Here is a 27,796-nt window from a genome sequence, read left to right as displayed (position 1 = left end):
TGCAAAGCTGTCGGAGCTAGGGATATGCAACATAAATGTTTAATGTTTAGGCGATAAAAGAAGAATTTTGTAGATTTTAAACGACAGCGAAAACTGTTCTAGGTGTAAAACTAGAAAGAATAAAATTAATCATAAAATCAATAGTAACCGGTATAAATAAGAAAGATCTAAAAGTAAACTCAGATCAGTACCAAAAGATAATAGATGAAAGATGACCAAATCGATAGCTCTAAAGTAATAGAAATCATCCTTGATAGTGCTAAAAAATCTTGACAACAATCTTGAACAACAACAAAAATGAATATAGGAAACTGTCTGATAAAACTAGAATAATACTAAAACAACGGAGTGAAAGGAAAGTAAGAAACAATATACAGAGAATACAATACACTGAACTTTGTAAGACAATAAGGAAAATATTTACTATGAAACAATTGAAGAAGCCACCAGTAACCAAGAAGATATACCAGCAGTCTTTTCGGAAGAAGTAGTATGTACAGTCATAAAAATGAAGAGCAGTAAGTAGCTGGAATAGATGGCATAACAGTGGAACTGCGTATGCGATAGAAAAAATTTGAAAAATCTTAGTAGGTAAGTTTACAAACTGCCAAGATCAAGAGATGCATACCACACTACTGGAATACAGCAAATGCAGTTCTCGTTCATGAGAAAGGTATCAAAGAGGACAACCAAAACTACAGACCTAAAAGTCTACTGCCACTCATGTAAAAGATACTCCCAAAGATCATCAACAACAGATTAAAATATGTATTAAATCCTGCACAACCAAGAAAGCAAGTAGGCTTCGATTTGGTAGTGAAGATGGATCTCAGATCCATCCTCACCACAGGCTAGAGCTCCACGGAATTTCATAATATCTTTAAGCCAGCAGTTTGATTCAATTTCGCTCCCTGCGAGTATTAAACAAACACTTTAATTTTGTTAGCGAGATCTCCGATTACAAATAAATGATTGAATTTTTGTTTATTCATCTCGAAGAGACACTAAATGTATTGCACCGAAGTTTTTACGATGTTTATAAAAAAACTCTCATGTAAATTTCTAAAAAGCAAAATGTATAATAGTTATAGACTCTATATACATAGATCATTTTGATATACGGGTCGCATAAAAGTTATTCCGTTCTTTGGACCGTTACAGTGTTTGCCTTTTGCTTGTCGTTTTGAAATCAATAAAGTAGTATATTTCACATCAACTGTTGATAAAATATGAAGTTCATTCGGTTATTTAAACCAGGTAATAATTCAAGATGTTTTATCTGCGGAAGTTACTTTCGTTACCACATACCACACTACATTGTCACAGAACAAACAAACCCATTCCACAAATTACTAGTTTATGAATACGGGACACTTTCCGATTCCGGTATATATGGCAATGCCTTATTACAATAATACTGGTGAACGTATATATAAAAATTTATGTAGCGTGAATGTGTTATGATGAGCAAAAGGGGAAAAGTCTCGTCTGAACGCTTTTTCCTTATAAAACAACACGTAAATATCACTCATTTGACACTAGTGAGAAAATAGTCGAAACTTTTATACCCACAGACTAGCTTAAATTCAAATATATCTCTGAATATGTTAGGTTACGGTAGTTCTTTCTTTAAGATGGAGAATGTGTTGTGGAAAAATTGTGAATTTTATCACATACCAGAGAATTTATCAAGAGAAGCCACTTTAACTGCTATCTAACAATTGTTTTAGGTTGTATATATGTAGATACAATAACACAGTTATACAAATTCATGCCCGTTTTTTGTATATTTTTATTTATTAATAATTTAAGCCGAATTCATAAAAGATAGATCGACTATAGAGGAGATGGCAGCTGAATGAAAAAGGATAGGAATTCAATATAACTATCCATAACCTCTTCATAGATTTTCGACAAGCGTACGAGAGAATTAAAAGGGATCAGATGTGGAATCCAATGGCAGAACTTTCAGTTCCAAAAAAACTTATCCAGCTTGTTATGGTAGGGGAGCTCAAGCGGGGATTTTTGTAGTTTCTCGAGCGCGTCAGATTATCATATGGCGAGAAACCTGGTACCCTGCAGATGTATTGGCTCTACCATATATTGGCTCTTAACACAGGGAAGTTTGTTAAGGGGGAACCGAAAAAAAAATACTCGAAATTGACAGATTAAGATAAGCTAAGTTAATTACATGCAAAAATGTGTATATTTCAAAAATCTGACCATTTGAGAGGGGCGTAAGGAAATGGGTGAGTCAAAAAGTTTCACAAAAAAAGCGAATATTTCGCGAAATCTATTTCTCAAAGATTACTGACTGAAAAATAACACTAACCTGCCATTCTGGGGTCCAACGTTGCCGCTGTCAAAGGAAGAACTGGCTGTTATGTCGGAGTCTTTAATAACACCATTTTCCATCCCCAAAGGAGCAATACATTGTGCTGAAACAAAAAATATGATTGAGAGCATTTAACATGATACAGTAATAATTGTTGATGTGAATAAAATACAAAATTGATTAGTAATTAGTAATTTTTACAAAATTCATTCAATAAACCAACTTTTCATTGAGGAAGGTTTAGCCACTCAAAAAAGTCTACTCTGATATTTCGTGATATCCATTGCATTTTCAGAAAATGCTGGAACAGGTCAATTTTTATACTAAAGGAGCCATATTTCAACGAAATAGACATTAGTTTGACTCGATGTGGGTCGTTGGTTAATTTGCTGTGTTGTAGGACTTCTGGTTTTGGTTTGTCAAAATGAATGTTTTGTACGTATGGTTAATGTGTCGAAGGACTACATACGGAATCCACGGAATACTTATACAGGAAAAGAATATCAGAGAAGGTTGCTGAGAATGGAATATGAGAAAACGATAACATCGATGAATGGTGGCAAAAACTCAAAGATAACATAATCGACGCTGCAACAGAATCACTTGGAGAGAACAGTAACGAATACTCACATATTAAAGAAGAAAACCCGTGCTTTAGAGAGGAAGTTAAGATAAAATGCGAAGAAAAGAAGAAAGCCTTTTTACAATACAGAACAAAACAAACACAACAGGCATACAACCACTACAAACGAATTAGAAACGAAGCGAATACTTTAGTGAGGCAAATAAAAAGGGAGCACTGGCAGAGTTTCTCAAAACAGATGGAACACGACTTCTACGGAACACAAAAAGAAGTATGGAGAATGATCAGAGGGCAAAGAAAGGAGATGAACGAATTAATAAAAGCGAAACACATTCAGAAGGAAACATGGGCAGACTACTTCCGATCTCTATTTGTTAAAGGCGACGATAATGAACCACCAACACTTGAAGTTACGACAAACGAAGAAATAAACATCGAGGAGGGCGAGGAAAAGGAAGCATTAAGAAAATTAAAAAATAGAAAATCTCCAAGAGAGGACAGAATATCGATCGAACTCCTAAAGTACGGAGGACACGATCTAACTTAACAACTATTAAAACTAATACAAAAAATAATAGAACAAAACAGAATACCACAAGAATGGAGATCAAGCATCCTAATACCTCTCTTCAAAAAAGGAGACAAATCAGACCCGGAGAATTACAGAGGGATTAGCTTATTAAACACAACATTAAAATTAACAACAAAAGTGATAACAAACAAATTGAATGAAATTATAACAATTACAGAAGAACAACAAAGTTTTAGGTCGGGAAGGTCATGCACTGACGCTATATTTATAATGAGGCAAGTTCAAGGGAAATCGTTGGGATACAACAAACCGGCATATTTATGTTTCGTGGACCTTAAGAAAGCATTTGACAGGGTCACATTAAAGGACGTTTTCCACTTGTTATACTCGAGAGAGGTACCTCTGGGAATAATTAAAACGATAGAAAACATCTACCAGAACAATACAATAAAAGTAAAAGTTTAAGATGAACTAACTTACTCAATTGAAGCCGGCAATGGGATAAGACAGAGGGATTCCTTGAGTCCCTTATTGTTCAACCTGAACATGGACGAAATAATAAAAACAATAAGAACTAAAAAAGGATACCAAATGGGAGAAAAACAACTTAAAATAATCTTCTAGGCGGACGATGCAATATACTAATCTCTCAAAGTGAAGATGATTTACAACGTATGCTGCACCAATTCAACATAATCGCCAGAAAATTTAACATGTTAATTTCCTCAAAAAAGACAAAATGCATGGTTATAACAGCAGATCCAATAAGATGTAAATTGGAGCTGAAAGGTCAGATAATAGAACAAGTGATGGAGTTTAAATACCTAGGCATCACACTATCTAGCTACGGAAGGCTCGAAACAGAAGCGGAAGATAAAGTGAATAGAGCAAACAGAGCCGCAGGTTGCCTGATAGACACAATATGGAGAAATAAAAATATCGGAAAAGAAATGAAAGGCAGAATTTACAAAACAGTCATCAGACCAATAATGACATACGCGGCAGAAACACGACCCGACACAGAGAGGACAAAAAGATTGCTCGAAACAGCGGAGATGAAAACTCGTCGAAAAATCGAGGGTAAGACTCTATGGGACAGAGCTAGAAGTACACATGTACGACGGAGATGCAAGGTGGATAGTGATGAGCAAAACAAGAACAAGACCAAGACCAGGCTAGTCTTGGTCTTGGTCTTGTTCTTGCAAGCTTGGTCTTGGTCTTGGTCTTGCAGCTAAAAGTCAGTCTTGGTCTTGGTCTTGGTCTTGCACTAGCCGGTCTTGTTCTTGGTCTTGGTCTTGCTGCAAGAGTCTTGCTGGTCTTGCTTTTTTGGTAGTAATAATTTGAACCAAACAATTTCGAATAAAATGTACATTGAAATAAATAAAGATGTGAAGAATGAAACTATATTTTTTAACGGATACCAATTTTAACATTAAACATTCACCTAATGACCAAATTATTTCTCTCTATATAAAGAGATTAGAGTATATTTTTATAATGGTAATGTTTATCAGTAGTAAAAACCTGCATTTACAACCCTTGTTACAATTGCCGGTCTTCGGTTGTGTCACGTTGTGTTTTGCATGCTGTCGATACCTGCCGCCTACCTTCAGACCACGTCTTGAGTCTGGATTATTGTTTATTGCCCCTGTATTTTAATAAAATGTTAAAGAAAAAGAGCTTCTTAAAGGTGCCACAAATGATCGGGGACCTTCAATTCACGGATTTTACGAAAAGGGATAAACGGTTTATAGTTGTTAACAGATAATGATCTGCTCCTTTCACTCGAACACTGTAGTATTTATCCTACGAGGGTCAAATTTAAGAACATAAATTAAATTTTTTTAAGAGAACACAAAAATCAAATATTATTTACTCTATTTAATCATTATTTAATATAATTAACTTTTTTTATAAACTAACTAAAACATACTTTTTAGTAAATACGTACATATTTACCATGCCTATTTATAGACCTAATAATATAACATAATAACTAAACCTAATGGGGAGTTATAAACGCTTAATTCTGTAATTTGTTATCTTGCAGTTCTTTAACATTGCTCTCGTAACACGAGTTATTCTCACTTTTTATTTTCACACATTTTTGGATTGAATACCCATTATTTAAAAACTTGAAAATATTAGGATGTGGGTAGTAAAAACTAGAATTTAAAACACACTGAAATGATGCGCATGCATTTCAAGTGCGGCACATACTATTTGTACTACTGGCCCTTTCTGGGGAAAACCTAGTTTCTTCCAAATAGTTTTCAACTATGAAATCAGTAAAATTCTTTACACGTTTGTCATCCGGGATTTTCACAAATAATTCAACTTCCAACTTTCGTTGATTGCAAAAAATTAATCCAAAAAATAATTTTTAAAATTTCCCAGTATCGGAATTTTTGTCATTATATTCAGAAACTGAACCTAAGCTTTGGATTTTGCGATACCAAGCTTGACACATTACAATCGACAACCAGTTATTTTTTATTCAGGCCACAATGCTTTCACAGCATTGTGAATCCCTTTTCAAAATCTATTATGATATTTTTTGTATTCATTTTAAATTTAACGACCTACATTTTTCCTCGATTATGCGAAAAGAATTGAAATAAGTGTCAGTATTTTTATTAGACAAAAAAGCGAAAACTACTGGTACATAAAAACCGTTTTTAATTGTTTTTTTTTTAAATGGATTACCATATCTATAATTACATTTTTTTGTCTTACAAGTAATTTTCAATTGTCCTGGAACTGTCGCTGTTTGAAAACTTGCCTTCTGGACACTTTGAAGGTTGAGAAAATGCAAACCGTTTGACTTAATCAAAACGACTTAAAAATATAACCAAAATATTATGTATTTTAAAAATTCGATATTGTTTAATGTTTCTTACAATGTCAGTATATATTATTGAACTAAAAAAATAAAGTAAAATAATAAAAACCAATTTTTCTCAAAAAAGTGCAAGAGTCTTGCAGGTTGGTCTTGGTCTTGCGTGGTCTTGCAAGGTTCGGTCTTGGTCTTGGTCTTGTTCTTGCAAGCCTGGTCTTGGTCTTGGTCTTGCAACCAAAAGGCGGTCTTGGTCTTGGTCTTGCTGCAAGACCAAGACCAAGACCGCAAGACCAAGACCAGTCTCGCTCATCACTAAAGGTGGATAACATTAATAACTGGGTAAGAAATAGAAGAATAGACTGGAATGACCACATAAGCCGAATGTCAACAAATAGGGTAGTCAGGACAGCGAGAGCTGGTTCCCCAATAGGAAGACGATCAGTGGGAAGACCACTAAAACGATGGAACGACAACTTACTAGAGGCACATTGAAAAAACAGACAGTCATGTCTATACAAAAAGAAGAAGAAGAAGAAGAAGAAGAAGAAGAAGAAGGTTATAGTGTGCTTATGCATCCGACCGAACTGTCCACAGAGACTGCTAAGCAGACTAACCCTCCAATTCCCTATTCCGAATCCCCGCCGTAATCTGAAGATCAGTTGGGTAGAAAGAGTCACAAACAAAAGGAATTTGTAACGTTTGAATAAAAGTTATGGAGTAGTGAACACGGTTAGAAGGCATAAATTAGAATACTTTGGTCACCCAGAAAAATATGACATACTTCAACTTGTCATGCAAGGTAAAATAATGGAGAAAAGAAGTGTGGGTCGCCGTACAACTTCTTGGCTTAAAAACCCACGCCAATGGTTTGGGAAAACTAGCACTGAACTATTTCGTGCGGCTGTAAATAAGACAATGCTTGTTAACATGCTGGGCAACACGAGAGCCAACGATCTCAATATCGACGATATCAACGATATCTCCCTCAATTAAAGATATAATTGCCCTCAAAAGACAATTACGGAAACAATGGCAACAGGCAAGGACTGGGGAAAACAAGAACAAAATAAAGTAACCAAAGAAATGAAAGAACTAATTCAAGAAGAGCTAAATCAAGGCACTCAAAAGAGTATTTAGAAAGTCTTACACCTACAGAAGTCATGGAGTACTCATGATGAAAAACAACAAGAAAGCTCAAGACGCAACAACTACCAAAACCATCTATTAAAAATTTCAAGAAGTATGGCCAGAAGTAATAAAAAAGCAGATGTTTTCGTGGACATCTAAAAATGTATTTAAACCATTTCCTTCTAAGATATCCACTGCAGAAGAAAAAGTGATAACGGATTATCTAGTCTTAAAAGAGTTACCTGAAAAATATTACAACCTCATAATCTTCATATTCAACGCAATACTATGGAAGACTTACCTCCCCTGCATCTGGAAGGTTGCACATATCATCATGATCCCCAAGCTCGGAAAAACCGGAGGTCGTCTCCTCATAAAGACCAATAATCCTGCTTCCAATGTTATCTAAAGTTCGAAAAGCTCTACGTCAAGAGACTCGAAATAATAATAAAGGAAAAAAACTTATTTCAGATCACCAATTTGGATTTCGAACAAAACTGGCAAGTTTTAGATTTTTATTTGTATTATTTCCTGATTAAAACGGTTAATGACCTCTTTTGTTATATTAGTACATTCGTTCATCATTTGTTTATTTCGGTAAACAAAAGAAATGAATTTATGTAGTGAACAACTGTTGTATCCACTGTCAAGTATATTAAACTCTCCAGCCAGGTGCTGCTGAAGAGTACGAAATTTCCGAAGGCAGGAAATCGCAACTTGTAAACATATTTTAGTGTCTACCGTTGAGTGGTAATAAGTTCCTTATATTCTAAATTTATCCCGTCGGCTTCATTGCTGGATAAAGTATTTCATTAATTATTTCCCCCTAATCTTAATATTAATTACGGCCCGGATCCCTATTTGTCTCTCTTCATATTTAGCAGAGTTCATATTAGTTATGACGTTGTGACTCATAAATTAACTCCACATCACTCTCTAATTACAATTTGTTTTTTGATTAGTTTTGGTGGTTAAGAAGAGCCTCCTTTAGATGATGACGGTGTTTTAATATAGCTAGAGAAATTATAACATTCTAAAGATCCAGTATCTTCCCCTACTATATTCTTCCATAAGATTTTATCTTACCTTTGTCACCAGGTCTCTATAAACATTTAATTAAGAGTATTTGGGTCGTTCCCTATGGCGTTTTCAACTTAGCCACTTTCCCCACTTTTATTTAAATTAGACTCCTTGTATCTGCTCCTAATTTTAGACCAAGAGGCAGCGCTGAAAAATCTATTTGAATTTACTAAAGCTAGATTTTTCACAGTTGATTACTGTGAGTGTGTAGAGAAACATACTGCGGTCGGTCAAGCGAAACGTAGAACAGGGGTTACTGAGAGGGTATCAAAGTTGCTTTCCTATGAAGGTAATTATTTTCATTTACTAAGGCTGAAGATCAGTACTTCTCTTCTTAACGTGCCCTATCAAGTCCCCTTGACGTTGGCGACTAACATGGCGAAACTGTCTCTGTCTCGAGCTATTCTAAATAGGTGTTCTGCTTTCTTTATTCCTGTCCACTCCCGGATATTCTTCAACCAAGAGGCCTGCTTTCTACCAATTCCCCTGCGTCCTTCGATTTTACCCATCATAATAAGTTGAAGAATATTATACCGGTCTCCCCTTACTACGTGTCCAAAATAGGCCATCTTTCTATATTTGATGTTATCAAGCAGCTCGCGGGTAGCATTTGCTCTCTTAAGGACTGCCACATTTGTCAGCATAGCCGTCCATGGTATTTTCAGAATACGTCTGTGCAGCCATATTTCAAAGGCCTCCAAACTGTTAATGGTGGATATTTTTAATGGCCATGCTTCGACACCATACAAGAGGACTGACCAAATGTAGCATTTAATCATGCGCTTTCGAAGTTGAAGTTGCAAGGTATCATTACAGAAGAATGAACTCATTTTTAAAAATGTCGTGCGGGCTATCTCGATTCTACATTTTATCTCTTTATCTGGATCTAGTTGTTCAGTAATATGGCAACCAAGATATTTAAAACTGGGTACTCTTTGAATTATATGACCATCAACATATAAACGTGAATCTTGATGGGCCAAACGGCTAAATACCATGTATTTTGTTTTTGAACAGTTTATATTTAGGCCAAACTCTCTTCCCACTGTGTCAATGGCATTTAAAAGGTGTTGTAATCCATTCATATCATCACTTAAAATAACTGTATCGTCTGCATATCTGATTGTATTTATCAGAATTCCATTAACCTTCACACCCCATTCCAAATTATGCAGCGCTTCCTTAAATATTCTATCTGAATACAAATTGAACAACAGTGGAGACAGTATACAACCCTGTCTGACACCTCTTTGTATTTTGCATATTTCTGTTGATTTTCCATTTATGCAAGCTGTCTCTGTTTGACGCCAGTATAATTTTTCTATGATTCGCACATCTTGACTATCAACTCCTTTATCCTTTAATATTTTAATTAATTTGTGATGTTGTACTCGATCAAAGGCCTTCTCATAGTCAATAAATACAGCAAAGACGTCTTTCCTTTGATCTCGGCATTTCTGCAATAACACATTTAGTGCAAAAAGTGCGTCCCGGGTTCCCAGTCCATTTCTGAAGCCAAATTGTGTTTCATCCTGGTCTTCTTCACATTTATATCTGATTCTACTGTGGATGATACGTAGAACGATTTTCAAGGTGTGGCTCATAAGGCTTATCATTCTATAGTCGCTACAGTTTTTCGGACGTTGTTTTTTTGGTAGGGTTATGAATTCGGACTTTAACCAATCTTCAGGGATATCACCAGTCGAATAAACATCATTGAAAAGTTTGACTAGTATTCCAATGTTTTCCTCATTTATGAGCTTTAACATTTCTGTAGGTATGTTGTCGGGACCAACGGCTTTCTTGTTTTTTGCCAATTTTATAGCATGTTGTATTTCTGATTTTAGTATTTCTGGTCCTTCAGATCAGTACACACATTCTAAATTAAATATAAATAAAAGTTATTACAGTCGGTCAGCTGTATGACGGGACAGAGCCGGTCGGTCGGCCTCAATAGTCGATTGAGGAAATGAAGCATTTTGGCTCGCCATTTTTTCGTCCAGCATGAATTTACTTGAAATTTTCACAGAAGGTACGGAATAGTCCAAGGATCATTTTCTATATCATGCCGCTATCATACGCTAAAACCTTGGGGGTGGTTGTCACCCCATCTCGGGGGTGGGAATTTTTTATTAAATTTGAAGCAAGTAATTCGATGTAAGAGGTGATTCTGAGAAAAAATGTTTTTTACATTTTCTTCGAAAAACTAATATTCTTCGAGTTATTCGCGCTTGAAAATAACAGTTTTTCGACGAAAAATCGACTATTTTAGGGGGTTTCTTGAGAATACCTCGAAAAATATGCATTTAATAAAAAAAAAACTGTAGATATCGAAATTGTATCTTTTAGGAACATAAACCAAATTCTTTTCCAATAATATATTTAAGACCAATACAAACCGAGATACGGCATGTTAAAGGTTAGCTTTTTTGTCAATTGCACAATTTGAAATATTCAAAGCCAAATAATGGGAAAAATTTGCATTTTTCGAGGAAAACTTACATAATCTTTTTTCAAGTATAAAATTATACCTTTCAAAAAAAAATAATAAAAAGTTTCTAGCATGAAAATTAAGCGACTTACAAAGAAATGTCGGCACCTGCTTTTCTCTACGAAAAAATCAGTGAAAACAACCCCCTAACTACCTTCCTAATTCAAAATTGGTCTTTACCTTTCTGTAGTTCTTTTTATATTTATATTATCAATACACTCAAGGAGTTTGACCTATTTAAAATGCCTAATTTTGGAAAAATTGGAGTTTAAAGAAAAAATGGATTTTTGAAATTTTGTATTTTTCACCTTTTACTTCAAAATATCTCCGAAAATACTGAAGATATAAAAAAATTATAAACTACTAAATTGTAGATTTTTTATTGATTAAAATTAACCTGTGCATAGATTTTCACTACAGTGAATAGTTAGCCAGATATACCTGTTTAAAACCTCTATTTACCAGCAAACACCCCCTTATTCGAGCCCTTTAAACTAGCCCCAATTAAAAACTAAGGCATCTTACGAAATTTAATTTACACAGTCTTATAGTTCTTTAAAAATCCTACAAAATCATTTTTGAGGGGCTCATTACTGAGAGGGTATCAAAGTTGCTTTTCTACGAAGGTAATTAAATCCATTTACTAGGGCTGAAAATCAGTACACAGTGAGATATCATATTTTTTCAAAATTAGGCATTTTAAATAGGTCAAACCCCTTGAGTGTATTGATAATATAAATATAAAAGAAACTACAGAAAGGTGACGACCAATTTTGAATTAGGAAGATAGTTAGGGGTTGTTTTCACTGATTTTTTCGTAGAGAAAAGCAGGTGCCGACATTTTTTTATTATAAGTCGCTTAATTTTCATGCTAGAAACTTTTTATTATTTTTTTTGAAAGGTCTCATTGTACACTTGAAAAAAGATTATTTAAGTTTTCCTCGAAAAATGCAAATTTTTCCCATTATTTGTCTTTGAATATGTTCAAATTATGCATTTGACGAAAAAATATAACCTTTAACATGCCGTATCTCGGTTTGTATTGGTCTTAAAGATATTATTGGAAAAGAATTTGGTTTGTGTTACTAATGCCCGGTTGCACCAACAGATCTTAGGCTTAAGTAGAGAATATCATAAGAATTAATATAACATAATTATAATATATTACAATAAGAATACCATAATATAATAATATATATAATTGATAATAAGGTAAGAATCTAAAATTATGGTGCAACGTAAGTGATACTCAATGAGGCCCTATCTATAAGTAGAGCTTAGCTAAACTGGAGCTTAAGATCTGTTGGTGCAACCAGGCATTAAAGCTACAATTTTGATATCTACAGTTTTTTTGATTAAATGCATATTTTTCGAGATATTCTCAAAAAACCCTCTAAAAAAGTCGATTTTTTCGTCGAAAAACTGTTATTTTCAAGCGCTAATAACTCGAAAAATATTAGTTTTACGAAGAAAATGTAAAAATATTTTTTCTTGGAATCAATTTTTACATCGAATTACATGGTTAAAATGTAATAAAAAATTCCCACCCCCGAGATGGGGTGGCAACCACCCCCAAGGTTTTAGCGTATGATAGCGGCATGATATAGAAAATGATTCTTGGACTACTTCCTACCTTCTGTGAAAATTTCAAGTAAATCCATGCTGGAGGAAAAAATTGCGAGCCAAAATACTTCATTTCCTCAATCGACTATTGGGGCCGACCGACCGGCTCTGTCCCATCATACAGCTGACCGACTATAATAACTTTTATTTATATTTAATTTAGAATGCGTGTACTGATTTTCAGCCTTCGTAAATGGAAATAATTACCTTTGTAGGAAAGCAACTTTGATACCCTCTCAGTAACCCCTGTTCTACGTTTCGCTTGACCGACCGCAGTATGTTTCTCTACACACTCACAGTAATCAACTGTGAAAAATCTAGCTTTAGTAAATTCAAATAAATTTTTCAGCGCTGCCTCTCCGTCTATTTTTGAAGGTGATGATGACAATGATGTGAAAACGCGTCCTGAACTTTTTTAAATAAACATTTATTTTACAATTTGTGGTTTCACTTAGAGATTAACAATCATTATTATCTAATTAAGACCCTTATCTCGCTCAAGGCGTAGTTAACTTCAAATTTAGCAAATATTATGGAAAAAATGTTTCAAAATAAAACTAGAATTATATTTTTCATCAAAATGAAAATACATTTTCACTCCAAGTAATGTTCATATCAGCTCTTTCGTAGCTGGAATATTGTATGCGCAACTTATTTTTACGGCGTTTAGCGGTTTTTTATTCTTGTATCAGAAGTTTTTTCAAAGTTTTTTTATAAATTAAATGTATGACGTTGAATGTAATGTTTCTCGATTACACGCTAAGCGTTATAAATGGTCGCCTTTGTCGCATTATCTTCTAAATGATCTAGTAGCTACGACACCAGACTTGTGATAAGTCAATCCTAGTTCATACCCCAGCCATCATAATAATTAGGGGCGGCAAATGAACTCGAATTGCCCGATTAAACTACATAAACCATTTCGGCGATAATGGTTAAATCGATTATACTTTTGGAGCTCGATAACTTCTGAACGGCTTAACCGATTTTGATCATTAAACATGAGTTTGTAACGTATTGACAAGTAGAGACAAGTAGTATCTGATGCATCCAAGGTCAAGTATGATAACTGAAGGTATTACAGGAATTATTGAGCTTGAACCACCATTTTTCCTATAAGAAATAGATTTGATCATATTTATGAAGCCTATAACTTACAAATTCGAATTTTTCCAGATTTCAGATATACACCGTGAGACGCGTCTAGAGTCCTCCTACAAACGCTCAGATATTGGCGCAATTCGTAGGTTGAAATTTTGAGTAATTGTCGAAAAACCAAAATTTTCAAAGTTTAATTTTTCAGTTTTTCGGCTATACTGAGCCATATGTAGGTATGATCTTGACCGCTTAGGCCTCATTTGAAAGCTTAACTCAACGCTATTAATTTGGTGTATTTGCGGTTTTCCTGTCTCTCCTTGAATCTAAGATATATACGCCCAAAAAACATGCCACTTTGTATCTACCTAGCCCTATAGTTGGCTTATGGGTGGCCAAAAGTCACAAACTACACCGGTTCTGAATCGGCCCTGACCCCCTTTTGAAACAGAAAAAAAATTCAGATCGGTGGAACTTTTTCACACACATACTCGTACATAAAGTTGAGTCCGCGAGTCTTTACCCGTGCGTCATCATTTAAAGCATACGAAATAAGTCGGAAATCTATTTCACGCAACAACAACTGACAGAAAGTAGCTACTGTTCCGATTACGGGTTTTATTATAAAATTTGACGTTATCAAATATATAGAATGTCAAATGTAAGTTTTGCTTCTAAATTTTTGTGCAGAACTACAGCTACATTTGAAGTAGCTTAATAAATTATTTGATTATTATTGATTAATAAATAAATAAACAATTTATAAAAAAAATTCAATAACATATTTTATTTTTGTTATTTTATTCACTTTGACGGAAATCTAAACACAGTCATTTCTTTACCGTGTGAATGACGTTAGCTTTGTATGTTTTAAATATTAATTGCCAAAATATAATTATTTACCTTAAAATTTCAAAGCCCAATATAAAATTAGTTGTGAAAACAACTGTTTGTGTAATATAAAGAAACTTCAAAACGCAAAAATTCGACAAAAACCGCAAAAAATTCAACTGACTGACAGCCACAAAATTAAACAAAGCAGAACCGTCAAACAAATTGTGCTTAAAATATGAAAACATACCGAATCGTCTTTTTTTGTACCTATCTCTTTTCAATGCACTGACTCTAGATGGTTCATAAAAATAACATGTGTTTTTACTTAATATCAAACGTCAGCACGTCATAATATCATGAGTTTCATGCGTGGAAGAGAATGATGCTAGATAAAAAGTATGTGTTTTATCTCGCCAGGTATTAATGCCGCACGGGTAAAGACTCGCGGACTCAACTGTACATACAGTCGGAAAAATGAAAGAATACCCATGAACAATCACATGAATCACTTATTTTGTATTTGCTGTCTTTTTTTTCTATAAATAACAAACGTTTGTTATAGAAAAAGAATGTTATAGAATACATATCCACATAAATTTTCGTGTAACCGATTTTAAAAATTAGACATGCGTTGGAAAGGTAATCATCAATACTATCAGAAGCCGCAAAGGTCGGACTTGAATTTTTTGGGAGTTGTGTGGTGACGAGAACAAAAATCAGACCCTAAATGGGAAGGGCCGTAAAATCCAAACCCTTGGACCAAAATGGAGAGTTGACATAAAATATGGATGGGCGAGTCTTTTCCTAATCTTTAAGATGGGATTTGGCCCAATTTTCAATTCAGTTAAATTTAGAAAATCGATAATTTCGTGTACATTATATAGTGTGGCAAGTAGGGGTATTGTGCGCCAGTGACGAGAACTTCCGTTCTCTGATAATTTCAAAATACTATATCTAATGTTTTGCAAATATTGTAAACAAGCGTTGCATGGTAACACAGTAACTTGGCTGATTCTGCAATATACTCACAGTGGTCACGAACGTGACATTGAACTAATCTAGTCGGAGAAAAAAATAATTATTATTCTCGTAATTATTGCCATAATTGTTGCCGTAGATATACCATATACCAATCTAAGAACTGATGTATGCTCGTTTGAGTGTTCTTGATACAGGGTGAGTCATGACGAACTGTACATACTTCTACCTCGTATGGAGGCCTCTATGGGGAATAACAAATGACGATTAAAAAGTGTCTGCTCCCATTGTTTAATAATATACAGGGCGAGTTGTTAATTTTTACAGAAATTTTTATTCGTCATAATTCTTGAACGGTAAGACCGATGTGTCTCTTATTTTGGTCAATCGTTACACTATTACCACCCAATCAACTGATTAATTCAAACAAGAAGAAAATCAGGTCCGGCTTTAAAAAATTAGTTCGTTTTGGTCTTGAAAAAATTCCACCCTGTATACCTACGATTTTTGACAACTCTAATAAGAATTTTAAAAATTAGACAAATAGGCAATTAAAGCGGCATATTTATTTTTTTGCTCACACGATTACTTAATTTTTTATAAAAAAATCAAATTTGACTATGAATTAAAAGTTTGGTGAAGTGAACCATAGATTTAAAAAGATTAACTTTTATTACAAAAATTAATTTTTTTTAACAAATATTCAATTTATAAGTTACCACCCAATCAACTGATTTATTAAAACTAGAAAAACATCAGGTCCGGGTTTAAAAAATTAGTTCGTTTTGGTCTTAGAACAAATTTCACCCTGTATACGGTTTTTGAAAACTCTAATAAGAATTTTACAAATTAGACAAATATGCAATTAAAATGGCATATTTATTTTTTCCGCACACAATTATATACTTATTTTTTTATAAAAGAAATTAAATTTGACTATGAATTAAAAGTTTGGTAAAGTGAACCATAGATTTAAAAAAATTAAGTTTTATTACAAAAATTAATTTTTTTGAACAAATATTTAATATATAAGTAATAATACTACCACTGCTCGTGCTATACGCTTTAAATGACACAACCTTTTTAGCCAATTTCCAGAATTTCAAAAGGAACAGGTTGTTTTGGATAATACTAAAATATCATCCTGTATAATATTTGTTTGTCAAAAAGGAGATAAACAAATAAACCTAAATTAAACAAAAACAAAAAGAAATTTTCCCTTCGTTTTCTGCATCACTACCTTCTCATCATGTATTAATATACAGTGTGTCAATTTAAAAAGTTGCCACCCCGTATAATTTGGTCCCTATAGAAAATCTAAAAATATGCAAAAACACGGCAAATTTATTTGTGAGGGGGACATTCTGTAGACCAGCTTTCAACTAAATTACATCAACCCTATAGCGGGGGCGGACACAACCCCCAAAATCTTTAATAGAAAGGGGGGTTGAGTGATACCTCATTTTGAATGTCATTAAATTACCTTTTCAAAAATACCACATACCTTATATTTCTTTTCAGTACTTTTGGAAAAATCTTGGACTCAATACTCTAAAAAATTTTGGAGTTCTGAACTCTATACTTAATATCTTTACAGTTTTACTTGATTTTTCCAAAAATACTTCAAAAAAATACTCTAAATACTTTAACACCCCAAAAAAATTCAATTTGGAGTTCAATACCCCAAAAAAGAATTTTGGAGTTGTGAACTCGATATTTAATTATTAAAATTAATTATAAAAAATTAAAATTACTGAAAAGAAATATAATGTATGTGGTATTTTTGAAAAGGTAATCGAAGGACCTTTAAAATGAGGTATCACTCAATCCCCCTTTCCATTAAAGATTTTGAGGGTTCTGTCCGCCACCGCTAGAGGGTTAGTGTAATTTAGTTGAAAACTGGTCTATAAAATGTCCCCCCCATAAATAAATTTGATGTGTTTTTGTATATTTTTAGATTTTCTATAGGGACCAAATTATAGGGGCGGCAACTTTTTAAATTGGCACCCTATATACTTACTATGTATGTGTATAAAAATGATAATTTCACATTTTCGTTGTTTGAGTACATAATTTGACTTTTCGTTCGCCATTGTTATTATTTATTTGTGTTTCTACACTATTTGTACTTTTTTGCATTATCATATCTTACAAAATATTTCGCCGAATCTACTTGCCAATGTAGACGCCCGAGGTATGTACTTTAAGCACGATGCTCAGTTGCTGTTTGTCAACATCTTCATGTGACTTATGGAAATAGGTGGATAGGGCGCGTGGATAGGCCTCATGCATGCCCACCTAGATCACCTGATTTTACCCCTAAAAGGGTTTAATTATTTACAACGTATAGCACAAGCTGTGGAAGTATTAATACGTATATATATAAATTAAATATATGTTCAAAAAAAAAAGAGATTTTGCAAGAAAAGCTATTTTTTTAATTTATGGTTCACTTCACCAAACTTTTAATTCATAGTCAAATTTGATTTTTTTTATAAAAAATTAAGTAATCGTGTGGGGGAAAATAAATATGCCATTTTAATTGCCTATTTGTCTAATTTGTAAAATTCTTATTAGAGATTTCAATAATCGGATACAGGGTGAAATTTTTTCTAAGACCACAACGAACTAATTTATTAAAGCCGGACCTGACATTTTTCTAGATTGAATAAATCAGTTGATTGGGTGGTAATAGTGTAACGATTGACCAAAATAAGAGACACATCGATCTTACCGTTCAAAAATTATGACGAATAAAATTTTTTGTAAAAATTAACAACAACAACCCGCCCTGTATATTATTAAAAAATGGGAGGAGACACTTTTTAATGGTGATTTGTTATTCCACATAGGGGCCTCCATACGAGACAGGAGCATATACAGTTCCTCATGACTCACCCTGTATATACATTATCTCCTGTATAGTGTAACTTATAGTGATGTAGTGATTGAATAAACAAGTAAGTCAATAGAAAAAATAATTATTGCAAAAATAAGACGACAACCAAAAAAAGAGCATATAGTTAGAAAGAAGAAATATTAGCAAAACTAGATTCTTTTAATTATACTTCTAAACGTCTCTATAATCGTCTTAACATAATTTAATAATGACTTTTTCACTCGGCTGAATAAAATCGATTCTGAAAGAAAGATTTTTCTCAAGTTTCACTCTGTATCAAATTCTAATTACGGCAGATATCGAGGATAGTTCATCACTCGTCTCTCCATTGTTGGGAATTAATGAAACTGTCCAACAGACAACACCTGATCGATTTTTCACCTCGGTTTAACTTGATTTCCAATAATTATAGGATTCAGAAGGATGATGGATGGATAGAGTTTCAGACTCGAACGAGAGTAATCCACTGTGATTACTGCTGATTCTAATCAAAGAGGATTATAACGTTATTCATAAACCAAATATCTAATTATGCACTACCATATTTGACGGATTAATACTGGGGGTGTTTAATATTTTTCAATTGAGTAATACGAACTGGACATCAATACAATCGCGTACAACAAAGGACAACGTCCGATGATATCAAATTCGTTTTTGCTGAATTAGGCCAGTTACTGTGGCATTTTTCCCTTATTTTTTATAACTGCACTTATTTTTCCAAAATTTTTACAGTTGGTAGGAAATTACTCAAAAAGATAAGTTATATGTAGAGAGCGGAATATATGCAAACTGCATATAGATGCATATGTTGCATATTTTCAGACAACAAACACAACATTGCATATTTAAGCTAAACACGAATTATTTTGCATATTTTAAAAATAAATTATATAAAAGTTTAAAATGTTCCTCTCTTAGTTGGAAATTTATAATTTCGATATGAACGAGCTGGTTATTTATCTATCGATCGCTCATTATTATCTATCTGGACTTTCCCATTACTACCTGAATTTAACAATTATGGGTGTTACCAGAAAAATATTATTTTATTAGCGTAGCAAGTCGTAGGTATCTACCTGCTTTTAAGGGTCTAATATTTATTTTGTCAGTTTCCGGCCAATATTTGTTTAAAGTAAACGTTGTATCGTATTTAGTGTTTTTGAAGTGCTTGGTATATAGTCTGGGCTGATTATCGGAGAATAGGCCATTTTTGCAGCAATTTTATTGCTGGAATCGAATCTTATGATTGTATATATTAATAATATAGGTATGCAAAGTCCGCAGATAGTGTGCTTCTTTTTTTATAAACAAAATGGCGCCCGAAAATCGTGTTTTTTTCAATTTTTGCTCTAGAACTCCAAAGATTTTAACTTTACACCAAAAACACTCACATAAAAATTCACCGCAATTAAATTCTGCATAGAGACGTGTTTTTTCCGATTTACTTCGATGAAAACCTTCCCCGGAAAAAGCGAGTTTTCCAACAAAATCTTTAATTTTCAACTAAACTTTTAGATAAGTAATTGTTAATCAATAATTAAATAACTTAGTAATGTAAAAGCGCTTTTCGTATAGATTATAGTTCCAGAAGCCGATGGAAACTGAACGAACAGTTTAGCAACAATTGAATTGTTAATTAAAAATTTACGGTCGCTATAATAACGACAATAATTATGATGCATAATAATAACTATGATTTTTTCATAAAAAAATACTATACCTATCTAATGTACTTTACAGAATTGAAATTGGACTATTTAAGCGACCTCAGGAATATTTTAAAAATATAAAGAATTTTTTGGCTTATAAACAAATAGAATATCTCGGGAAATATTAAACTAAATGAAATTATAAAATCGGTATTCGAAGAACAGTGGCAGAACGCTTCTTCTAAAAGAAAAAACGTTTAATTATGATGAGTAGTTCCTGAGATACAACCGGTCAAAGTTGACCGGAATTTACGGCAAAGATGTAAACAATAGGATCATAATTTTCAAACCATCACCTTTTTATTTTTGTCCTCTTTCTTCACACCAATTTTCATATCCTTAAAATACTCATAACATATATTATTATAATAAAAACTATCGATAATACGTGTGAAAATTACCAAAAATAGCAAAATTCCAATCAAAAATTAGGTTGGAAAAAATGTAACCCTCAAAGTTCAAAATGGGTATACGTTAAAAAAATGCATTTTCTCGGCTTCTCATGGAGCAATTTCCTTCATTCTTTTTTTGTTCCCAAGTAATTCGAGTAGAGCCATCGAGCTAACGCATTATTAAATGTCAAACTTGCTTTTGTTTTGTTATAATAGATTAATTTATTTATAACATCGAACTAACGCAATATTAAATGTCAAACTTGCTTTTTTTGTTATAATAAATTAATTTATTTATTATAACACAAAATTTTAATTTGTTTAAATAAAAATTGTTTAAATAATTATACAGCTTTCAAATGAGAATATTTATGTTTTTAACTTTAAAAGGTACACTTGTAGTAAGTTTATCTAAAAAAAAAAGCCTACAACTGGAAAAAATATGTAGTTTTCTGTTCTTATAAATAAATTAATCTATTATAACAAAACAAAAGCAAGTTTGACATTTAATAATGCGTTAGCTCGATGGCTCTACTCGAGTTATTAGGGAACAAAAAAAGAATGAAGGAAATTGCTCCATGGGAAGCCGAGAAAATGCATTTTTTAACGTATACCGATTTTGAACTTTGAGGGTTACATTTGCTTCAACCTAATTTTTGATTGGAATTTTGCTATTTTTGGCAATTTTCACACGTATTATCGATAGTTTTTATTATAACAATATATGTTATGAGTATTTTAAAGATATGAAAATTGGTGTGGAGAAAGAGAGCAAAAATAAAAAGGTGATGGTTTGAAAATTATGATCCTATTGTTTATATCTTTGCCGTAAATTCCGGTCAACTTTGACTGGTTGTATCTCAGGAACTACTCGTCATAATTAAACGTTTTTCCTTTTATAAGAAGCGTCCTGCTGCTTTCTTTCGAATATAGTTTTCACAATTTAATTTAGTTTAATATTTCCCGAGATATTCTATTTGTTTATAAGCCAAAATATTGTTTATAATTTTAAAATATTCCTGAGGCCGCTTAAATAGTCCAATTTAAATTCTGTAAAGTACGTTAGATAGGTATAGTGTCTTTTATGAAAAAATCATAGCTATTCTTATGCATCATAATTATTGTCGTTATTATAGCGACCGTAAATTTTTAATTAACAATTCAATTGTTGATAAACTGTTTGATTTAATTTCCATGGGCTTCTGGAATTATAATCTATACGAAAAAGGCTTTTACAGTACCAAGTTATTTAAATATTGATTAACAATTACTTATCTAAAATTTTAGTTGAACATTAAAGAATTTGTTGGAAAAACCCGCTTTTTCCGGGGAAAGTTTTCGTCGAACTGAATCGGGAAAGACACGTCTCTGTGCAGAATTTAATTGCGGTCAATTTTTATTTGAGTGTTTTTGGTCTAAAGTTAAAATCTTTGGAGTTATAGAGCAAAAAATTGAAAAAACACGATTTTCGGGCGCCATTTTGTTTATAAAAAAAGTAGCACACTATCTGCGGACTTTGCATACCTATATTATTAATACATACAATAATAAAATTCGATTCCAGCAATAAAATTGCTGGTAAATAACTGTTCCTTGTATTTTGCTAATTAGCCCAGAGTAATATATTAAATTTAAATATGTCTACCATTCAAAAAAGTGCTTGGATAAAGTGTTTTCCCGAGTTAAAGCTAAGTGGAGACAAAGTATTTTGCAAGGCTTGTTCCAAAATCGTAAGTTACATTCATTTTCACATTTCATTTTTTAAATGAGGAACTGACAAACAAAAGCATCATGTCAGGTTAATCTTGTTAACACTTTTTCTGCTCATTGTCAAAAAATTCCCGGAAATACAGGGATTACAATTAGAAATAAATTAAAAAATGTTTTAGAAAAAATGAGGGCTTCGATTGTTTGAGGAAAGTTGTACGTATTTTTGAAGGCAACTTTTCGGAAGATCTTACGACTTCGCAAATTAGTTTACTGTTTAAATTAAAATATTGTCCTATAACATCGTAGATGTAGAACGAACTTTTTCTGTGTCCAAACACGTTTTTAGTGATAGAAGGCAAAAGTTGCTAGTTGAAAATTTTGAAAAGTATTTGAATATAAATTCATACTATAATTTAGATTCTTAATTTAATTATAATATCAGTTTTTGTGTGTCATTTCATTTGTTTTTATGTGAAAAATAAATATGTATTAAACATAAATGTAGGTTAAATTTTTTAAACATAAATGTTTATATTTAATATATTGTTTTATTTTTGAGTATTTTTAATATGCATTTGCATATTTAGACAAATTTAGAAAAAATACCTGCATATTTGTAGTAAAAGTAATGCATATATATGCGCATATTTGGTAATGTTGTGTTGCATATATTCCGGTCTCTAGTTATATGGTATTGATAAGTACTTCTATCCCTGGGGAGGTTGGCCCTCCATCTAGGCCAGGAACCGAAGCTTTTCAACTCGCAATTTTTACAAAAAATTTGGGGTGTTTGCCACCCCAACTCGGGGCTGGAAACTTTTTATTACATTTTGACAGCAAAAGTTGGTAAAAACATTCATTCTAAGCAAAAAACGTTCTATACATTTTTTTGATAAAATTAATAGTTTTCTATTTATTTGCCATCGAAAGTGCTAGTTTTATATCAAAAGAATCAATGTTTTTAATCAGTTTTCTGCTAATAACTCAAAAAGTTTTCGTTTTATCAAAATAACTTTGCTTAACAAAAATGTACCTTTAAAAAATAAACAAAACCGTCTTTTTAAATATTCTTTAAGACCAATAGTAATCGAGCTATATTTTATTATATGTTAGCTCGTCTTCGTCAAATGCTAAATATTGTAGTTTTAAAGTCAAACGAAGGGAAAACTATGCATTTTTCGAGGATAACTTGTTCAAACTAATTTAAAGTATTTAAAAATATCTATCTCCGAGAATAAAAAAGTCTCTAGCTCAAAAATTAAGTGACTTATAATAAAAAGAATGTCAGTCCCTATTTTTTTCAGCGAAAAAGTGATCGGAAGCAACCTCCTAATCACCACCCTATTTAAAATTAGTCTAGGACCTTATTTGGTCTTCTTTATCTATGTATTATTAACAGGTTCTAGAAGTTTGACCGACTTAGAATGATCAGTTTTGAAAAAAATGGAGTTAAAAGCGAATAACGGATTTTTGTAGTTTGGAAAAAACTGGCCTTTTCTTGACAATGACAACTGAGCTATTGACAATTAAAACTTGTGATAACATGCAAAAACCACCTTTACCAACCCTTTCAAAGTCACCTCTTTTTGCGACTGAGGACTTTAAAAAGATTTCATAGATGGCTATATATTTCATTTAGGCTTATAGATCTTGTAAAAACCTACAAAATTATTTTTTACCAAACTTTCTAAGATAAAAAATAAAAAAGTTACGGTTAAAAAATCAATATATTTTTTTGAAAAAAAAAAGGAGAGATCTAATTGGAAGCATAATAATGTAAGTTAGCGGTGTTTCTAGTCATTGGACTTATTCATTCTTCTTTTTTTTATGCATTAATAAGAGATTCTAGAAATTTGAATGGCTTAGAATGATTAGTTTTCGAAAAACTGGAGTTAAAAGCAAATAACGAATTTTTGTAGTTTGGTAAAAAATGCCATTTTCTTCAGAATAGAAAGATTAGCATCAGAGATACGAAAACATGTTTCAATATGAAATTGTAGGATATTTAATACCCAAGAAGATGGTTTGAAAAAAAATTTTCTACGGCAAAAATTGAGTGAATTGTAAATGAGTATTATCGAAAAACATTGATTTTTTCGATATAAAACTAACACTTTCGATAGCGAATAAATCGAAAACTATTAATTTTATCAAAAAAATGTATAGAACATTTTTAGCTTAGACTGAAGTTTGTTGTTTTTATCAACTTTTGCGGTCAAAATATAATAAAAAGTTTCCACCCCCGAGATGGGGTGACAACCATCCCCATGGTAAAAGCGCCTTTCGGCATCATACAGATTTTGATCCTTTGACTATACACCACCCATTCTCAAATTTTCAAGCAAATCGATCCATTCTGTAAAAATTGTGAGGTGAAAAGCTTCAGTTCCTGGACTAAATTGAAAATGTATAAATTGCACAATTTAACATGATTTAAATCCAAAAAATGCTTTCATATTAATTTTTCCTTCTGTTTTCAATAAGGAATAGTTTTCATCCCTTAAGTATAAAATGCTCATCTAGCGCATATATTATTACTTTTGAATAGGGGGCTAAGATAAACCTCCAAAAATTCCAAATTTTTGGCAAAATCGATTCAGTTACAAAAAATTTAGAGGTATTGACCTGTTTTTCTTCATACTGACTGGCCTAAACTATGTCATTTATATACTCACCGACTAAATTGGCTTTAATCTTTATGAATGTATTTTTTCAAAATAAAAACAATGCATAGAGTGTACTTGCAGAGAGATGCCTTTTGTTCAACGTCCAACGATTTAATTTACTGTGCTGTTTGGTACAGAATGACAGCTTGTTGTTTCATTCGTTTCAATATAAAATGTTTAAAAATTTTTTATGATTTATTCTTTTATGCCTTTGACCTACTTTACCAACACATATAAATGGGAGCGTTTCACGTAAATATTCGTAGATAACTATGATAAAAAGATTTAAGGTTAGCCAATTACCTTTTTATTTGGTTTACATACCTCATCTCTATGTTGCTGGCTTTCACAGTTTGACCTGGTTTGACTAACTATTATCTTGCAGTTTTTACATTTACCTATATATTTATCTTCTAGATATTGTCTATATTTGTCGACTTTTATTTGTTTGAATAAGGGACCCCGCAGAAACCTTATGGGAAATGACTCTCTGTCAAAAATGCTCTGAAACTTTGGATTCTGGTAGTCCTTGATGTGTAGAACAAAAGACTCAAGGGGGGCGTTGCTCCAAAAATCATGGTTTTAAGATATAAGCCTCTGAAGATATAGGTACAGTGAGGACGTTTGAGTTGGAAAAAATTCATTTTCTCGAGAACGGGCTACTCTTGAGATAAATTACGAGTCAGGTCAATTCTTATTTTAAAATTATAATTTTTTGGCATATTTATCATACTAGTGACGTCATCCATCTGGGAGTGATGACGCAATCGATGATTTTTTTAAATAAGAATAGGGGTTGTGTGATAGCTCATTTGAAAGGTTATTCAATTCTCTGTTTTCTAATATAAACATTAACATAATTATTTATACAGGGAGCCCAATTTTTTTTAATTAAATTAATTGGGACCAAACGAAGAATGTATATAATTTATTTAATTCGAAATACATTTTACTGTTTTCCGAAAACAGGAAAAAATGTATATTTGACAAATAAATATTGTTTTTCGCTTAAATTCAATATTAAAGCTGCCACCTACCTGTCTCTTAGCAGTTTAAACATTTAATTTAAGCTAAAAGCAATGTTTATTTTTCAAATTAACATTACATTTTTTCTGTTTTCTGACAGCAGTAAAATGTATTTCGAATTAAATAAATTATATACATTCTTCTTTTTGTCTCAATTAATTTAATTCAAAAATTTTTTGGGCACCCTGTATAAATAATTATGGTAATGTTTATATTAGTGAATAGAGAATTGAAAACCTTTTCAAATGAGCTATCACACGACCCCTATTCTCATTTAAAAAACCATCGATTGCGTCATCACGCCCAGATGGATGACGTCACTAGTATGATATGCCAACAAATTATAATTTAAAAATAACAAGCTGAAAATGCGAGCATTACCATAACGAAAACTTTGTATATTTACGTGTTTTAATTCATAATATGGAAAATTGCTATTATGAAAAGTTGTTTAGAAAATAATAATTATGTTTTAATGTGCAATTATATCATTCTAATTTAAATGTTATGAATTATAAAGGTACTTTACTCTTGATCGAAATTCATATTTTTTGACATACCTCGTATAAAATTATTAAAATTTTATATATGATGGTTGCATCATAAATCTTAGAACATGAAGAGCTTTTTATGAAGAATAACTTTTCTTCGTCAAATTAAATATAAAAGAGTTATAAATGAAAATGTTGTTGGTATCCATAATTTGAGAAAAATCTTCAAATATTTTTTTCCAATAGAAGCATGTAATTGCACATCAGACCATAATTTTTTATTCCAAATATTATTTCATATAGTCGGTTCGCTAAACTACAACTGGCTAGTGATTTTAGTCAATAATTTTGCCAATTTGGCAAAAAAAATAATTACTAAATAATTAGTAATTTTGCCAATTTTGGCAAAATTCGAAAAAAACAAAAAAATTACCTACTAGAATCACTAGCCAGTTGTGTCGGGTTTAGCGAACCGACTATAATAACAATATTTTCATTTCATAACAAATGGAACAGTCCATTTATCATTAAAGGGAAGGCCGTATACTCGTATAAACCTTTTTAAAGCTGTTAATAAAAATAAATTATTGCTTTTAAAATATACTCAAATTGTATTTTTGAACATCTTATTTATTTTATATAATAATTAAATTCACTATCAAATGTCATTGATATTTTATTAATACTTAATTTAAAATTGAGTTTGACATTCACGAAGTGTCAAACTCAAATGTAAGTAATATATGCTTTGCTTAACAAATCGAGATTAAAAAACTAGCCTACTTACATATTATTAGCAACGATTTCAGCTGACGTTTAGTGTGTCGGCAGAAAATAAATGAATTGCGACGTCATATTTTAGCATTTGAGGTCAATTATCTCGAAGACGGTTAGAGATATCGAAATGCCGTTTTCAGATTTGGATTCAGAAGAAAAAATTACATAGGAATCCATCGATAAATCTGATCTGAGTATTGCAGAAGCGGCAACGCAATAACACACAGACTTTGCGAATTTATAAACGAAAAGTTTTCGTTGAAAATCGACCTGATTCGTAATTTATCTCCCGAGTTGCCCATTCCCGAGAAAATGAATTTATTCCAACTCAAACGTCCTCACTGTACCTATAACTTCAGAGACTTATATCTTAAAACCATGATTTTTTGGAGCTACGCGCCCATTGCGTCTTTTGTTCTACACATCAAGGACTACCAGAATCCAAAGTTTCAGACCATTTGACAGAGAGCCATTTCACATAAGGTTTCTGCGGGGTCATTTGTACATGTATATTTTTTAGTAACTTCTTGCATCATTATTCAGTTTTTTGAGCTTATTTGAACTAATTCTCAGCGATTCTTTTCAGCGTCGTCTGTCCATCGTGT

General features: G+C 32.2%; 1 protein-coding gene across 1 annotated transcript in view; it reads right to left on the bottom strand.

Annotated features, from left to right (window-relative positions):
- The window catches only part of LOC114332819 (epithelial discoidin domain-containing receptor 1-like), a 442,381-nt gene that overhangs the window by 396,316 nt on the left and 18,269 nt on the right, over positions 1–27,796 (bottom strand). Inside the window, exon 2 of the mRNA XM_050662058.1 lies at positions 2,333–2,438. Coding sequence (XP_050518015.1) covers positions 2,333–2,438 — 106 coding nt within the window. The remainder of the gene's footprint in view (positions 1–2,332; positions 2,439–27,796) is intronic.

The sequence above is a fragment of the Diabrotica virgifera genome, chromosome 9, assembly GCF_917563875.1.
Source record: "Diabrotica virgifera virgifera chromosome 9, PGI_DIABVI_V3a".
NCBI classification, from domain to species: domain Eukaryota; kingdom Metazoa; phylum Arthropoda; class Insecta; order Coleoptera; family Chrysomelidae; genus Diabrotica; species Diabrotica virgifera.
This window is presented reverse-complemented; position numbering and strand designations above follow the sequence as displayed.